Source organism: Lithobates pipiens, unplaced genomic scaffold, assembly GCF_037356315.1.
Source record: "Lithobates pipiens isolate NorthernLeopardFrog02 unplaced genomic scaffold, aLitPip1_a1.2 Scaffold_18, whole genome shotgun sequence".
Lineage (NCBI taxonomy): Eukaryota > Metazoa > Chordata > Amphibia > Anura > Ranidae > Lithobates > Lithobates pipiens.
Genome location: NW_027507758.1, coordinates 27,874,678 through 27,893,635, shown reverse-complemented (window position 1 = coordinate 27,893,635; position 18,958 = coordinate 27,874,678). Strand labels below are relative to the sequence as shown.

The 18,958-nt window shown below is 44.0% G+C and overlaps 1 protein-coding gene across 2 annotated transcripts in view; it reads right to left on the bottom strand.

Annotated features, from left to right (window-relative positions):
* The window catches only part of TRMT6 (tRNA methyltransferase 6 non-catalytic subunit), a 77,560-nt gene that overhangs the window by 20,878 nt on the left and 37,724 nt on the right, over positions 1-18,958 (bottom strand). For both annotated transcript variants that reach the window (XM_077485501.1, XM_077485502.1), the window contains 2 exons: positions 18,310-18,393; positions 7,743-7,867 (listed from right to left, as the gene is read on the bottom strand). In XM_077485501.1, coding sequence (XP_077341627.1) covers positions 7,743-7,867; positions 18,310-18,393 — 209 coding nt within the window. The remainder of the gene's footprint in view (positions 1-7,742; positions 7,868-18,309; positions 18,394-18,958) is intronic.

Below are 18,958 nucleotides of genomic sequence, written 5' to 3'. Positions count from 1 at the left end.
AGAAACTTCACACTGGACCTCATACAACTTGGATTCTGTAACTCTCCACTCTTCCTCCAGACTCTGGGACCTTGATTACCAAATAAAATGCAACATTTTTCACAGTCAGTGATGATTTGGGGAGCCATGTCCTCTGCTGGTGTTGGTCCACTGTGTTATCAAGTCCAAAGTCAGCACAGCCCTCTACCAGGAGATTCTAGAGCACTTCATGCTTCCCTCTGCTGACCAGCTTTTATGGAGATGTGGATTTAATTTTCCAGCAGGTCTTGGCACCTTCCCACACTGCCAAAAGTACCAATACCTGATTTATTGACCATGGTATCATTGTGCTCGATTGGCAAGCAAACTCGCCTGACCTAAACCCCATAGAGAATGTGGGGCATTGCGAAGAGAAAGATGTGAGACACCAGTGGACAGCTGCTATCAAAGCAACCTGGGCTTCCCTAACACCTCAGCAGTGCCACTGCCACGCTGCATTGATAATTTATGCAAAAGGAGCCCCGACCAAATATTAAAGTGGCGTTCCACCCACAAATGGAACTTCAGCTGATCTGGTTCCTACCCCCCTCCATTGTCACATTTGGCACTTTTCTAACCCAGGTATTTGCTCCCACTTCTGGTGAAAGCATCTGCGGCAATCTACACCATGTCCGGCGCCTCCTCCACCCCCCCCCCCCCGCGCTGGCTTCCGGGAGACACACAGGTCCCAGAAGACAGAAGGGACCACTCAGAACATGCAGGACATTGTGGGCTCTCTGGACAGGTAAGTGTCCTTATTTTAAAAGTCAGCAGCTGCAGTATTTGTAGCTGCGGAGTTTAATTTTTTTTTTTTTACAGTGCATACTATGTTGTTCATGGACATACTTTTCAGTAAGCCAACATTTCTGTATTAAAAATCTTTTTTTTTTTTTTATTGGTCTTATGTGATATTCAAAATTTTCTGAGATACAGAATTTTGGGTTTTCACTAGCTGTAAGCCATAATCATCAAAATGAAAAGAAAGAAATGCTTTAAAATATAACATTCTGTGTATAACGCATCTATATAAAATATGAGTTTCACTTTTTGAAATGAATTACTGAAATAAATTAAACGGTCAGGACAGCTTGAAAAAAAAAAAAAAAAGGAGCGCAACTGTCGGGCCATTCGCAGTACGCACGCTCTGAAACGCGTTGCATACCAGTGACGTCATCACTGCACACTGTCCTCTGTGCCCCAAGCCTCGCTTTGGAACCAATTTCACTATACGGCTGACTTCCTGACAGCGAGGCACAATATACCCGGCGGGAGTCGTTGGCAGGAGCTCTTTGGGAAATTCTACCTTTCCTACTGATGCGCTTATTTTAATCTGTCTTCTGTAAGTTGCCCTTTTTCTTGAGCGATTAGATCATTTATACTCCTACTCTTAGAGGTGCCCCTCCCTCCCTGTTTTTCAGTTGCTCATTCTAACCTGCTTCCGCTTTCTTGATGGCGGCTGCCCTTATTGGATGGACTTTCAGTTAATAACCCCCTTTCTAGCTTTATGGACTTTTTATTGGAGATCGTTTAACCTCCTTACATGCATTTTCATTTCTAGGTATATTGTTTACAAGATTGGTTTTGCGCCTCTCACTTGTGTTATCAGTCAGGATGTGGAACAGAAGTGAATTGATCGCATGGCAGGGTGAATTGCAGAGGTCTTGAGAAAGAAAGATCAACACTGCAAATACTGACTCTCTGAATAAACTTAATGTAATTGTCAATAAATGCCTTTGACACTTATGGAATGCTTATGGTATATAGGAACATCTGACAAAAAGATCTAAACACTGAGGCAGCAGACTTTGTGAAAATAATATGCGTGTCATTCTGAAAACTTTTTGGCCAGGGCTGTATAATACCCCTGTTGAAAAGTAGAGGAAGAGGCAGTCAAAGTACATAAGAGAGAAAGGAGAAAGAAGAGCGAAGAAAAGAGGACGAAAAGAGGACGAAAAGAGGACGAAAAGAGGACGAAAAGAGGACGAAAAGAGGACGAAAAGAGGACGAAAAGAGGACGAAAAAAAAGAGGACGAAAAAAAAGAGGACGAAAAAAAAGAGGACGAAAAAAAAGAGGACGAAAAAAAAAGAGGATGAAAAGAGGACGAAAAAAAAGAGGACGAAAAGAGGACGAAAAAAAAGGACGAGAAGAGGACGAAAAAAAAGAGGACGAAAAGAGGACGAAAAGAAGAATCAGACCGGGAGCTCTCCACCCAACACTGGATAAACTTCAGTTGGAAATTGCATTTGATTAAAAAGCGATTGGACCCATGGGCCCCATGTTTTATCAAATTATTTAGATTTGTCATTGATTATCCCAGAAATGTAGACCATTATCCACAAAACTTTCCTTTTAAGCCATGCCAAGGACCCGTGGGATTTCTCCACGCTCCGGCGATAGTAATTGTGGCTTCCAAGAAATTGAAGAACATCAGTCTTTTTGAACAACGTGGAATAACGGTGAACCCATCAAGGATAAGTAAAAATATTGGGGGCTGCTGTGAAATTTGCAGTCCAATAAAGCTGCTGGACTCATCGGAAAAGACCCTGGTGCTGGGAAACATGGAAGGAAAAGGGAGGACAACAGAAAACAAGAAGGATAGACAGCATCATCGAAAAAACAACGAACATATAATTTATCAAGCTCCGGGAGGCAGTGAAGGACAGAAATGCTTGATGACCTCCTGGACCAAAGTGCGCTAATGTCATCAAGAGTCGGACATGACTAAACAACAACAAACTGCCGGAGCATTGAAAAGACCCCATGCCAAAATCCCTTGATCCGGGGGCATTCCCACCATATGTGGTACATCGAGCCTCATAAGTCACATCCTCAAAAGCAAAACGGGGAGGTTCCCAGACACATCTGACGTTTTAATCTAGTGACACAACAGGGTCTCTTTGGAAAAGAAGGCCTTCTTTTAAACCAACTACCTGAAATTATGAAGGAGTTCCTTTTATTTCTCTAGTGATCCAGAAAGGTCTGTACATTTTAGTGTCAATGTTCTTTACATAAACCCTGCAAACCAGGAGAGACACAAGGCCAGTATATCCTGTGCATTACCTACACAATCATTCCATAATTTATGAACGTCATTGGAACCTGCCATGGTTGTGTTCTCTACGAATCTGAGCAACAAAAGGAAAAAACATGAAAGCTCTTTGTGTCCTATTGTGTTCCAACACCTCTGCAACACGACTGATCCTGGCTGCAGGCTGTATATTTACTTAGAGACACAGAGATTTAACTCCGCTCTGAACATAGCACTCAATGAAAGGGCTGACGCAGGCAACATCAATATTACAAAAGAAGGGGAGCGCCGGGCTAGGATAGTCAGACTTCCAAATCCATTTCGGAATTGTAAACGTGCTCAACACAAGAGGCACTTGCAGAAAAGAACATTGCTTTAACGTTAGAAAATCTTCCACTTGTAACGTGAAAGAAAAATGGTCAGCATATTTTTCTAAAATGCTTTAGCACAATTTTGAGTAAAAAAAAAAAAAAAAAGAAGACGCATATGCATGGCGAGTGCAGATGTGACAAACAGGCATTAAAAGGGTATACAGTGGGTATAGAAAATCTCCACATTTTGTTGCTGTGCAGCCTGAAATGAAGACAGACACAGTTTTTGTTTTATCCAGCTGTATTTACTTAGTGCAACTTACAACATCCAAGTGAAAGAAAAAAAAATATAAATTGTTGAAAACAGAAATCACGGAGTTGGGAAAAAAAATAAAAAATCATCCTCTTGTGTCAGCATTTTATTGAAACAGCTTTTGCTTTATTTCCAGCTTTTAGTATGTTGGGATATGTCTCTACTAACTTTGCACATCTAGACTTTGCAATATTTGCCCACTCTTCTTTGCAGAACTGCTCAATTTCAGCAAAGTTTGATGGTGGGCGTTTGTGGACTGCAGTTTTCAATTCATTGCACAGATTTTCAATGGGGTTTAAGTCTGGGCTCTGACTAGGCCATGCAAGGACATTCACCTTTTTCCCCCTTCAACCATTGTGTGCTAATTTTATGTTGTGTGCTTTAGGTCATTGCCATGCTGGAAGGTAGACCTTCTTCCCATTGACAACTTTCTAGAAGAGCGCTGCAGATTGTCCTCAAGACGTTGATGATATTTTGCCCCATCCATTTCTCCTATCCTGAAAAGTGCTCCAGTCCCTGCTGCAGAGAAACATCCCCATACCAGGATATTACACCGTCCACATGCTTTACTGTAGGACTGGTATTATTTGGATGGTGAGCTGTATTGAATTTCCCCCACACATGGTTTGGTGTTGAGGTCAAATAATTAAATTTTAGGTCCTTCACATAAGCCAGGCGGATCCGAGCAGGCCATCCACTGACTCCTATGGGGAGACCGATGTCAGAGGAGATGTGTCCGCTGACATCCGGCTGCCACCCGATCCGCTAACATCAAACTTATGGCTTTACGTTAGCCATCCATCCTGGCGGATCGGATGAGATCTGATGAAAACGGACATGCTGTGGATTTTCGTCTGATCTCTCCATAGGAATCAGCGGCACGCGACATGCCCCTCCCCGCTCAGTGAGCAGAGACGGACCCGTCATCCATCGGCTCATCAGAGCAGATCAATGGCGAGATCTCCTGCTAAGTTAGCAGACTCTGCTGAAATTGATCCGCCTCGTGTGGAAGGGGCCTTAGACTCATATGACCACAACACCTTTTTCCATGTGGCCTCAGAATCTTCAAGGTGCATTTTGGCAAAGCTCAGTCATAACTGCATGTGGTCTTTCTCGAGGAGCGGCTTTTTTCTTGCAACCCTCCCATACAAGCCACATTCGTGGAGAATATGCAATATTGTTGTCACATCCACACAATGACCACTCCTTGTCATAAATTCCTGCAACTTCTTCGGAGTTGCTGTAAACCTCTTTATAGCCTCTCTGACCAGTTTAGTTCTGTCTCTTTTATCCAGTTCAGAGCAATGTCCTGATCCAGGGAGGGTCTGTGTTGTACCAAATACCTCTAATTTTTAATAATAGACGTCACTGTTCTTCTAGGCATTGATAAAGCCTTTTTTTTTGTATCCGACTTGAGCCTGTCCACAATTTTATCCCGGAGATCTTTTGCCAGTGCCTGGCCACCCATAGTTGATTTTTTGCTTCAGTTTTACTACAAGGGACTGAATTGCTCCGGGAAAAGCGCTTTTCATGTTCAGCTATTTAAAATCACCAAAGCCGAAAGTCAAATGGCTTTGTGTGCCATTGAGAAGGGGGGGTTTGCTACACCAGATTGTGTTTGCAAGGCCTTTTAAGCCCCCTAAGTGATGATTTTTAGGTGACCGGTTCTCTTTATTGAGACATGCAGGGTCTAAAAGACACTGCACATCTCCTACCCTGTGCTCCACTAAATGTTTTTCAATGCGGATCGCATTGCAAAACATTATCTTCTGGCTGAGCAAACCGGGGACACTGAGAGCTTGACCTGGAAGTAACCTTCAGAGACGCCGCTTTCTGGGTCAAAAGGAGGAGGAGAGTGGATGTATGTCCGCTCTTCTTCCCCTCTACCCGCCGGCACCCACCATGGATCTCCCGGGTCTGCCAATGGGCAAGCGGAGCCCAGTAAGCACGGCGGGGTGAGAATGCCAGTACCGGGGGGTGTGAGCAAGCGATTGGGCGGCAGCGCCCGAATGCTCTCACCTGACAGGCAGGAGCCTGCCTGTTTCACAAACATACCCGGTGGCTGCAGCATCTGGATTGTGTGCAATACCCCCTGCTGTCAGGTCCATACAACACGGACCTGGTGGTGAAGGGTTGAGGCCCCTTGCACACGGGCTTTCAGATCAGGTCTGCCTGTCAGTTTTTCAGGCAGACCTGATCAGACACTCACCATTCACCTTTATGGAGCAGCGAAAGTCAACGTTGACAGGTCCGCTGACACCCACTGCTATCCAATCTGCCAAAACCAGACGGACGGTGACCCTATTATTTTCCATCCTTCTGGCGGATCAGATTGTATGAAAAATAACGGGCAGTCAGTTTTCATCTGATCTCCCCATAGAGGAGAGCAGAAGTCTGACAGTGAGTGGAGAGGGACCGGTCATCCACCTGCTCAGTGGGGGGTCAACAGATCGATCCCCCACTGAGCAAGCGGAGTTCACCAGGCGGACTGCCTGTGTGAAAGGACCCTAAGGCTTCACAACCAGGTGCCCAATGCATACGCGTCAGCCATGCTTTGTGTATTGATCGTGTAGTCTTTTGGGAGCCATCATGTGTCCCAGAAGACTACAGGGAAAGAGGGGGGAGAACTTCCACTTCCGACCACCTAGGCCAGGGGTCTCCAAACTTTCAAAACAAAGGGCCAGTTTACTGCCCTTCAAATATTTGGGGGGGGGGGCTGGAACTGTGGCCAGCAGGAGTAGAAAATGCCCTGGCATTGGTGGGAGTAAACAATGCCATAGGCTTGGTCAGTGGGACTAAAAAACTAATTACTTTAGTGATGTCAGATGGAGGAATAGTGCCCCATCACTGGTGTCAGATGGAGGAATAGTGCCCATATAAGTGGAAGAAATAGTGCCCCAAGGGCAGGATAAAAGGCAAGGAAAAGGCCACATCCAGCCCACGGGCCGGAGTTTGGAGACCCCTGGTCTAGGCGATCAGAGTGGATACCTGTGAAAATCAGGTACCCGGTCCCAAACGTGCCATTTATTTAACAGGAGCGGGGGAGGAGGCCTTAAAGCAGATCTTGCTCTTTTGGGTGAAGCTCTGCTTTAAGTTCCCCTTTAACATGTTTAAAAATGTTTGAATATCTATAAACCCACAAAAGGTTGACCCTATCATATGGCCATTTAAAACCCATTTGCAAGCCTGGTCCACTGTTCACACCAACAGAACACCTGCTCTAAGAAATCCCATGCAACCATTGCTGGAAGTGTATGCAAGCAAGGCCAGGACAAGAGGAGGTTGCCCTGGGCACTGTGGTATCATGCGAGTTGAACAAAAAAGGGGGGGGGGGGGAATTTGGAGGGCGGCAGGGGGTAAGTATTGTTCTAGGAGGGGACATTTTGGGGAGGGAGGTGCCAAGAGTGGTCATTTAGGGAAATTTGTATTGAAGGGGGGGGGGGGGGGATGGAAGGGCAGAGGATTTGTGCTAGAAGAGGGGATTAAGCGGGACTCTGTGCTAGGGGAGAGATTTGAAGCGGGGGAGAAGAGGTGTGCTAGGAGGGGACATTTTAGGAGTAGAGGGTTTGTGCTAGGAGGGGAGAATTTTTCTGGAGGGGGGCATTTGAGCTAGGGGGCAAAGTTATATGCTTAGAAGGATTTCAGCAGGGGAGCATATTTGTACTGGGAGGAGGGGCAATTTATGCTTAGAGGGTAAGCATGCAAATTAATGCTCAGCGTTTTTGTGGGGGATATCTGCTCATACATCTTGATATGGGGGGGGGGGGTGCAGATTGGCACATTCACCCTGGGCCCTAGATGACCATGTCCCGGCATTGTATGCAAGGAGACAAGACTGGCTGCTGGAGATTACTGCCACAACAAAGTATGAAAAAAAAAAAAAAAAATTCTTATGATGCAAAGCTTTTAGCATGTAAAGTTCATTAATTTAGAGTTTACGATCACTTTATATCAGAGGTCTTACGTCAAGCGGTGTTAAGACTAAGCATGGCCTTGGTTTCCACCCAGTTTCACAATGCTTTGAAGTTTGAACAGATTAAACATACAATATACGTTGCTTTAATGTCTTACCTCCCATGCGCTCCATAACAGAACCCAGCACTAAACCAGCGCAGGTTTCCATGACAATCACTTGACTGCCCGCGTGAATATTCCCCAACGTCAGCATCTGTGCCAATGTATCATAACGAAGCTGGCTGGCAAGATAAAAGAAAACGATCATGTTTCCACTCCATGGGAAATTTGCATTTGATAGATATTGGATTGCGGAGGACAAAAAATAAAGATAAAAAAAAAATATTGCAAAAAAGCACTGTAGCCATTCAGTACCAACTATAAAAAAAATAAAAAAAGTTATTTCCTCTGGGATCTGTACCAAATGCTATCATCACACAATGAGTTAATGCTGTAATAAGGTTCATTTTAACACCAAGCACTTCAAGCTCTGTGTAGACTTATGGGAGGAAAGGCTTTAAACATTCCAGGCATAATCTTCAATAGAATGTTGATCATTTCTGATACCTAAAAGGCATTATAAACCTTTCTACCTGCACAAGATGAACGCTGATCAAGTATTTTCATGGTGTCATTTGTTGCACCGTAGCCAATATTAGAGTAAACCTTCATATTCTGGCATCAGAAGTTTATTTTTGTGTTCAAGCACGGGGCTTGCCACATGGCACTGCATAGGTTAATGCATAACCTCTGTCTGTAGTTTAAGAATTTACACGTCCAGTGAAGGAACTACACAGCCCACAATCCCTGGGTCTCAGTCTAGTGCTCTGCAGGTGAGAGCTACATAGTAATTAGATCTGATACAGACACAGGCAGCAAGAGTGATTAAATACCAAGTCCACATTTGATGCAGAAAAGAACAATCCCCTCTGGGTGATCTATGTACATTGCAGGGTTTTAGGCTGAGTTCACACTATTGCGAATTGGATGGCGGAGCTCACTGCAGAAAAGTCATGCGAGTCTAACTAATTTCAGCCAAAAATTCAGACCTAATTTGGACCTGGAAAATGGTGAACGGGGACACACCGGACCCCCCTGCTGCGAGCCACGCCACACACAGTGTGAACCCAGCTTTAAACAAAATTTCTATGCAAGTTTTCTACCTGTTGCTATTCTGAAGAAATAGCGGTTTGTCTGTGTTCATGTGCAAAGTGAATGTGAATGGGAGTGACTTTATAATTATCAATCAGCTGCTCTGCTGCATTTGCAGGGTTCTAATGTGGCAGGGGCTGCATCTCAACAAAGATGACATTTTTTGGTGCAGGGGATGCCAAAAATATAACTTGTATCTTAGTGCAGACTTCTGGGGAAAAACCATTAAGCAATTCACAGAAGCAAGAAATTACATTTCTGCGGGGCGTTCTGTATACCATCTGTGTACAGAACAACTCCAGGTTGCCATATTGCATTGCATTTTACAAAAAATAACATTGAAAAAAGGAAATCATTTTTTAACCCCTTCCCACCTTCCAGCCCTTTAGCTGGATTGAAATGCCAGTAGGGGGATGTGGGCATTCTGATCATGTGATCAATGCGATGGTCATAGAGGTCACATGATCGGAAAAGCTCCCGATTACAAATAGGCATCGGAAGCTTTGCATTACATGTTAGTTGCTTTGCTGGGAGTAACACAGTAAATGGTTTACAAATAGATGGAGATATGTGGGTGGCAGGTGCGCCAGGTTAGCAGGAAGCAGTTAATAACTTTCAATTAGAATATGACTTGTGTCGCAATGCATTCATTTTGTGTATAGCTGCACATTAAAGTGGTTGTAAACCCTTACAAACCACTTTGACCTACAGGTAAGCCTTAATCTAGGCTTACCTGTAGGTCCAAGAAATATCTCCTAAACCTACACGGTTTAGGAGATATTTGCCCAAAGACAGGCACCGCTGTCTACGGCGCATGCGCCATAGACAGCGGCGCGCAGGCGCACTGAGTGCGCCGCTGTCAACTGCAATATGCCGCAAGTGGCGGCTCCCATGCGCATGCACGGGAGTGACGTCATCGCTGCTTTGCCGAATGACAGCAGCGGAGCCACGATACCCGAGAAGATGGATGCTCTGGACTACAGGGGACAGCGGTGACATCGCTGGCTCCTGTGTCAGGTAATTGACACATAATGGACTGCTATGCAATGCATAGTAGCCCATTATGCTTTACCTTTGCAGGGAATCAAAGAGGAAGTAAACTCATCAGGGTTTACTTCCTCTTTAAGCACCATCATATTTATTCATCTGTAATTTTACCGTATTTATCGGCGTATAACATGCACCCCAAGTTTAGGAGGGAATTTAAAGTAAAAAAAAACTTTTAGGAGGGAAGTTTAAGGAAAAAAACACCTTACATTTAAATGCCCATCAATGCAGCCTGATCAGTGTCCATCTGCAGCCTTGTCCATCGTTGCAGCCTTGCCCAGTGCCGTTGCAGCCTTGCCCCGATTTAAAATTGCTGCCGATCTCCGCTGATTGAGTGGAGCCGAGATACACAAAGCCGAGTGTACTTTGGCTAGACTCGGCTCCTCTTGCAGTCCCACCCACCTCCACTGATAGCGAGAGGAGAGGAGTGAGCGCCGCCATTCAGAAAGCCGAGCGCACTTCGGCTAGACTTGGCTCTGCTCACAGTCAGGGGTGGGACTGCAAGAGGAGCCGAGTCTAGCCGAAGTACACTCGGCTTTCTGTATGTCGGTGGCGCTCGCTCCTCTTGCAATCAGTGGAGGTGGGCTGGACTGCAAGAGGAGCCGAGTCTGGCCGAAGTGCACACGGCTTTGTGCATCTCGGCTCCGTTCGCTTCTTTCCTCGCAATCAGCGGCAGATTGGTGTACAACACGCACCCACGATTTTTCCCTGATTTAAAGGGGGAAAAAGTGTGTGATACTCCAATAAATACGGTATATAGTGTTTGACGATATCACATTACACATTTGAGTAAGCTCCACATTATTCATTTTATCATTAGCACTATGTGGGAACACGATTTATGTTGGCAGCCGCTTAGTTTATTATTCACTTGGTTTGCGCATTAGTATTTTTATTTATTCATGGATCAAGCATAGTTGCATTGAACCCAACTGGACCAATGTAGCTATATAAAAATATCCATACTTGAATTTGTCTTTAAAAAACTACAAGCTTAGATTCTGCTACAAGCGGGAACAGAATGGAGTTACCAGTCTCACATCCTGCTCACAATCTCATGATTTGGGATTGCAGGCAGAATAGATGCGATTCTGCCGAAATCCCAAATTGCGTGGCAATTGCAGCACAATGCTCCGCAAACGTTTCGGTGCCATTATCCTACAATGGAACCCCAAACGTGATGCGATTCTGCTGCAATTGACTCGCGGCAAACCACTCCTTCACAAATCACATGGATGACATGAATGAGCATAGGGCTGCCCATTCAAGTGCAGAATCAGACAAAAATCGCACGTCAAAATCATGTAGCGGGAACGCTTGTTCCAACTGCGCGATAATGTGAACGGGGTCTTACAGTGGTAGTAAACGCCGCTTTGTCACTTGTGTGAATTTAAGAAAGCTTACTCATAGGTAATTATTATTATAAAATGTGCACCATTTAGGAGATATTCACAAGTCCTGCTGCTGGTGACATCACCGGCGCATGTGCACTATGTTCTGGAATGAGGGCATACTGAATGTGTTGTCAATCCAGAAACCAGAAGGAAGACTGGGTGAAGATGGACGCCCTGACACTACCCCGCTGGAGGTCTTTCATAACATGTCAATATGCAATGCATGCTATTAACTTGTGTGTGTGTGGGGGGATTTGGGGTGGTACTTTGTTTTTGTTGAAGACGTCACTACCACTTTAACCGCTTGCCGACCGCCGCACACAGATGTACGTCAGCAGATTGGCACAGGCAGGCAAATGGGCATACAGGTACGTCCCTTTAAAATTTGCCTTACGAGCATGCCTGCGGGTCCCGGGAATTCAATGTTCTCCGGCGGCCCGTTATTTTAGTGTGGAGAGGTAGAATGGGGAGATGCCTTTGTAAACAAGGCATTTCCCCGTTCTGCCTTGTGTAATGACAGATCCCTATGATTGGGAGTAGTAATCGCTGTCATATCCTAGGTAGCCCATCCTCACCCCCCAGTTAGAATAACTCCCTAGGTCACACTTAACCCCTTAAATCGCCCCTTAGTGGACAATTCCTTCACTGCCAGTGTCATTTACACAGTAATGAGTGCATTTTTATAGCACTGATCGCTGTATAAATGGTCAATGGTTCCAAAATAGTGTCCGATGTGTCTACCATAATGTCGCAGTCATGATAAAAAGCACAGATTGCCAACATTACTAATATATATATATATATATATATATATATATATATATATATATATATATATATATATATATATATATATATATATATATATATATACACACACATATACATATATACATACACACACACACACATATACATATATATATATATATATATATATACATACATACATATATACATACACACACACACACACACACACACACACACATACTAAAAAATTAGAATAAAAATGCTATAAATCTATCCCCTATTTTGTAGACGCTATAACTTTTGTGCACACCAATCAATATAAGCTTATTGCAATTTTTTTTTACCAAAAAAATAATATGTAGAATACATATCGGCCTAAACTGAGGAAACATTTTGTTTTTTTTTATATTTTTGTGGAATATTTATTAGAGCAAGTAAAAAATAATGCTTTTTTAAAACATTTTCGCTTTTTTTGTTTATAGCACAAAAAAATAAAAACGTGCAGAGGTGATCAAATACCACCAAAAGAAAGCTCTATTTGTGTGAAAAAAAAAGGACATCAATTTTGTTTGGGTACAACGTCGCATGACCGCGCAATTGTCAGTTAAAGCAACGCAGTCCCGAATCGCAAAAACTGGCCCAGTCATTCACCAGCCAAATCTTCTGGGGCTGAAGCGGTTAAGATGACTACAGGAAAACGTTCTACAGAAAAATGAAATAAGCAGCTGCAGCTCATTGCTATATTAAGCTTCTGGAGCGCCTCCCAAATCTGGAAGGTACAGTGCACTACAAGCCTGCCAAGTTGTTGCTCTGAGCAGCACACAACCATCTCAACTGTAAACATCCTTAGGGCACCTAAGAAAACCACCATGACCACACATTACCTTTATACAAATTTACAGCTTTGGACAATAATAGTTTTGAGAATGACACAAATATACATTTTCACAAAGTCTGCTGCCTCAGTTTTTATGTCAATTTGTATATATTGCAGAGTGTAATGCCCCGTACACACGATCCGAATATCGTACGAAAGCGGTCGTTCGAGGAAGGGTCGTGCGATTTTCGGATCGTGTGTACACTACTTTCGACAGCCGATCACGACCGATCATCCGATATTATTTAATCGGACATGCACGGAAATTTTCCTTGTACGATTACAGATCATACGATTTTCGTTTTTAAATCAGTATAGTTGTCGTCCGAAAATACAATACAAATACATTACAACACATGACATCACTAACGATTTATTTTTTCTATCGTACGAGAATTTTCGTGACTTTATTTAGCTATTCAATTTCTACTTGCGATTATTAACCGAAAACGCTCGTGCGATCGGTCGTACGATATTCGGATCGTGTGTACGGGGCATTATAAAGAGTAATTAGATGAATTGCAAATAATTGCAAAGTCCCTTTTTGGTGTGAAAAAAAACAAAACCTTAAAGTGGTTGTAAACCCTTACAAACCACTTTGACCTACAGGTAAGCCTAGATTAAGGCTTACCTGTAGGTCCAAGAAATATCTCCTAAACCTATATGGTTTAGGAGATATTTGCCTGAAAACAGGCACCGCTGTCTACGGCGCATGCGCCGTAGACAGCGGCGCGCAGGCTCACTGAGCGCGGCATTCTCAATGATGGAGCTGCCGCGTGTGTCGTCTCCCGTGCGCATGTGCGGGAGTGACGTCATCGCGGCTTCGCCGAATGACAGCGGCGGAGCTGCGAGGCCCCACCAAGAAGATGGATGCGGCGGACTACAGGGGACAGTGGCGACTTCGCTGGCTCCTGTGTCAGGTAAGTGACACATAATGGGCTACTATGCGATGCACAGTAGTCCATTATGCTTTACCTTTGCAGGGAATGAAAGAGGAAGTAAACTCATCAGGGTTTACTTCCTCTTTAAACCCATAAAATAAAAAAAAAAAATAAAAAAACACTTATGATGTTTTAGCGTTGGATGTGAACCAAAGCATTTGTGATTCAGAGCGCCCAAGAAAGTCCAGTAAGTGCCAGGACCGTCTTCTACAGTTGATTGAGCTGCGGGATCGGGGGAACCACCAGTGCAGAGCTTGCTCAGGAATGGCAGCTGGCAGGTGTGAGGACATTGGCACGCAGAGTGAGAAGACTTTTGGAGGATGGCCTGGTGTCAAGGACAGCAAAGAAGCCATTTCTCTCCAGGAAAAACATCAGGGAGAGACCGATATTCAGGAAAAAGGTATGGGATTGGACTGCTGAGGACTGGGGGGGGGGGAGGGGGGGGGGAAGTAATTTTCTCTGATGAATCCTATTTCTGATTATTTGGGGCATCCAGAGAAACCTTGCCCGTAGAAGAAAAGGTGAGCGCTACCATCAGTCCCGCGTCATGCCAAAGCCAGAGTAAACATTCATGGGTGGGGTTGCTTCTCAGCCAAGGGAGTGGGGGGCTCACTCACAATTTTGCCTAAGAACACAACCATGAATAATGGATGGTACAAAAACATTTTCCGAGAGCAACTTCTCCCAACCATCCAAGATCACTTCAGTGAGGAACAATGCCTTTCCCAGCACGATGGAGCACCTTGCCATAAAGCAAAAGTGATAACCAAGTGGCTTGGGGAACAAAACATCAACATTTTGGGTCCATGGCCAGATCTTAATCCCATTGAGAACGTGTGGTCAATCCTCAAGAGGCAGGTGAAAAAAAAAAAAAAAACCTACAAATTCTAACAACCTCCAAGCACTGATTATGCAAGAATGGATTAACATCAGCAAAGATGTATCCCAGAAGTTGATGGACAGCACGTCATGGCAAATTGCAGAGGTCATAAAAAAAAAGAAGGGTCAACCGAGACTCTTTGCATAAACTTAATGTAATTGTCAATAAAAAAAAATCCTTAGGCCCCTTTCACACCGAGGTGGTTTCAGGCACTACAGCGCTAAAAATAACGCCTGAAAAAAAAAAAACAGCCCCTTTCATTCCAGTGTGAACCTCGGAGGGCTTTCACACTGGAGCGGTGCGCTGGTGCATTTTTGGAGCGGTGAAGGAGTGGTGTATTCACCACTCCTACCCATTGAAATCAATGGAGCAGCGCGGCTCTACCGCCGACAAAGCACCGCTGCAGCGGCGTTTTGCGGGCGGTTTTAACCCTTTTACGGCCGCTAGCAGGGGTTAAAACCACCCCGCAAGCGGCCGCATACCGCCGCTAAAACAACGGTAAAGCACTCCAGTGTGAAAGGGGCCTTAATGCTTGTAATTATACTTCAGTATACCATAGCAACATGACAAATAAAAAATAAATAAAAAAACACTGTAGCAGCAGACTTTGTGAAAATAAATATTTGTGTCAGTCTCAAAACTTTTGACTACAGCTGTACTGCAGCACTTTATAAGGTCTGAAAAAAATGACAAGGTGCACCTAAGCGTGGAAAAATGACAGCTGGAACTATAGTGCTTGCATTAGCTGATTTACTACGCATTTATTGTGTACAATGGCTAGCTGTACGAAAGAACATTTTTTCAGCAAACAATGTACACAAAAACCTCAAACACAATGCTCTACCAATTAGCTGACTACAGTAATACCTTGGCTTACGAGTAACTTGGAATACGAGAGTTTTAACCACTTATGCCCCGGACCATTTTGCTGGCCAAAGACCAGACGACTTTATGCGATTCAGCAATGCGTTGCTTTAACTGACAATTACGCGGTTGTGCAACGTGGCTAACAAACAAAAATGTAAGTCCTTTTTTTCCCCACAAATAGAGATTTCTTTTGGTGGTATTTGATCACCTCTGCGGGTTTACAAAAAAAAAAAAAAGGGATAATTTTATGGCATTTTTATTAATAATTTTTTTTTGTTTGGCGATGATCAGTGATTTTTATCGTGACTGCGACATTTTGGCGGACACGTCGGCCATTTTTGACACATTTTTGGGACCATTGTCATTTATACAGCAATCCGTGCTATACAAATGCACCGATTCCTGTGTAAATGACACTGGCAGTGAAGGGGTTAGGTGTGTCCTGGGGCGTGTTTCTAACTGTGGGGGCGCATGGCTGTGTGTGACACGTCACTGATCTCTGGTCATAATGACAGGGGGCAGAGAGTAGTGACATTGTCACTAGGCAGAACGGGGAGATGCTTATTTACATTAGCATCTCCCCGTTCTTGCTCCCCGTGAGACAATCGCGGGTATCCCCAAGGGAATAGAGTCTGTGGGACCCGCGAGTGCGCTGCCAGCAGCAAATTTTAAAGGGACATACAGGAACCCCCATCTGCCTGTCCGTGCCATTCTGCCGAAGTACATCGGCGTGCGCCGGTCGGGAAGTGGTTAAAAAGACAAGCAACATTTTTTTTTTTTTTAAATGTAGTCTTTATATACGAGCAGTAGTTTTACTGTGAAAACAAAATAATTACACTCACAATGTTAGGGAGTCTGGTGTTCATCCATGTAATGCCGCTGTGTATATGTACAGTGAAGCTGTCGGAGACAATCAGACACGCCCAGCTGGGTGGGGCGGGCGTAACGTGCGTTCGGAGCACCCAGAAGTGATGTCAACGGTTCACGACTATCTCAGAGTTCTCCAGGAAGCACTGGGAGCCACCATCGCCCCTTAACTTCTGGCCACATATAGCGCTGTATACTGTACACCAGCAGCTTTACTGTAATATAGACGGCGGCTTTACATGGATGAGCTCAAGACTCCTTAACCACTTCAATACCAGCCACTTTCCCCCCTTAAAGTGGTTGTAAACCCTTACAAACCACTTTGACCTACAGGTAAGCCTAGATTACGGCTTACCTGTAGGTCCAAGAAATATCTCCTAAACCTACACGGTTTAGGAGATATTTACTAAAAGACAGTCACAGCCACAGCAGGCGCACTATCGCCGTTTGCAGCATGCCGCTGCTAACGGCGATATGGCGTTAGTGGCGGCTCCCGTGCGCATGCACGGGAGTGACGTCATCACTGCTCCGGCGATGTGAGTGGCCGGAGCAGCGATATCCGGAAGATGGAGGCTCCGGACTACAGGGGACAGCAGTGACATCGCTGGCTCCTGTGTCAGGTAAGTGACACATAATGGGCTACTATGCGATGCATAGTAGCCCATTATGCTTTACCTGTGCAGGGAGACAAAGAGGAAGTAAACTCATCAGGGTTTACTTCCTCTTTAATGCACAAGTCAATTTTCAGCGCCATCGCTGTTTAAATGACAATTGTGCAGTCCTACAACACTGTACCCAAACAACGTTTTTATCATTTTGTTCCCACAAATAGAGCTTTCTTTTGGTGGTATTTGATCACCTCTGCATTTTTTTTTTTTTTTTTTATTTGTTTAGCAAAAAATAAAAAATAAATGAAAAAAAATAAAGTTTTAGTTTGTTATAAAATTTTGTAAAGGACATTTTCTCCTTCACTGGTGGGCACTGATGAGGCTGCATTGACAGGCACTGATAAGATGGCACCGATATGCACTTAATGGCTGCACTGATGGGCATCGCTGCTATTGAGGCACTGGCAGGTATTGCTGGTGGGCACTGATTGACATTGCGTGGGCACACACTGGCACCATGTGTGGGCATACATTGCCACCAGAGATGCCATATCTGGTGGATGATCAGTGGTGGCCATCCCTGGTGGTCTTGGGTTGGCATCCGTGGGGGCGGGCTGCGCTGATAATCAGCACAGACCCCCCCAACCCCCTCCTGTCAGAGGAGTAGGGGGACTGGCTCTCCTCGAATCTGTCAGACGCGAGTGAGGAATAACCGATAAAATGGCTCTTCCCGTTTTCATCTCGATCAGCCCCGATTGGACACGGTTGATCACAAGGTAAAGAGTCTCTCCGTCAGAGACTCTTTACCTTGATAGGAGTTGCGGTGTGTCAGAGTGACACACTGCAACAATGATTGGCGCACTGCGTGCCCCCAGGGGTGTGCCGTGGCTTATTCTGAGACGTCCAGTCAGAATATCGCAACCACTTTGCCACCGTCATTTGGCTATATGGAGGGCGGCAAGTGGTTGTGAGCGCAATTCTTTTTTTAACATTAAAACGGATTCATCATTTTGTTTTGTTTTTTAACACAGAGGTACAGTATCCCTACTAGAGTGCTACTGTACGGTATTATGAGCTTTTGCTCATATTTTGATCATTTTTATAAGAATAAATGGTTGTAGAACAAATTATCTGAGTTTCCATTATTTCTTATGGGAAAATTTCCTTTGATATAAAAGCGATTTGGATTACAAGCATGTTTCTGGAACAAATGATGCTGACAAACCAAGGTATTACATTATTTATCAAGAATTCTCTTTATTTCCCAGGCACAATACCAGAAATCACAGTCCCCTTACCAGATTTTCCCTGGCTCTCTTGCATAATACATCATTGCAAGGATCCTCGAAGATGGCTTTAAAATTGAGATATTTGGATCGTATCTGGAGATTGAAGAAAATCATGTTACTTTACTTTCCTTATTTTAAAACAAAATAAAAAAAGGTACAAATGAGCTAGAAAAAGAAACAAACTGGTTTTATCTACATTTAATGAACCCATTCCAATAGGATTGCAACAAAAGTAAGCAGATTGATTCACTATAATGGAGGCTGATAGGAGAAGACCTGTTGCACGTTCACCTGAATTTACTTTTTCTCATATAGATGGTGGATCACCTAAGCCTTTATTAGCAACACATTTAACGCATCATTTAAAGTTGAACTTCAGTCAAAACCTTTCTAGTTTTGGAGAGAATGAGAAAAAGTTAAAAACTCTTTTTTTATCCAACCATTAGTTGTTGGCATTAGGCCATATTCATACCGAAACGTTTTGTAGCGTGAAGATCCAAAACGCTGCAGAAGAAAAATATAAATAAATTCTCTATGTAGTTGGTTCACATTTCCACTCCAAGTCGCCTGAAGTCATACGCCTGCAGCTCAAAAATGTTTGAGGTTTTTTTTTTTGTAGCTCAATTTGGGCAGATTGGTCTAGACTTTTTTTCCCCCA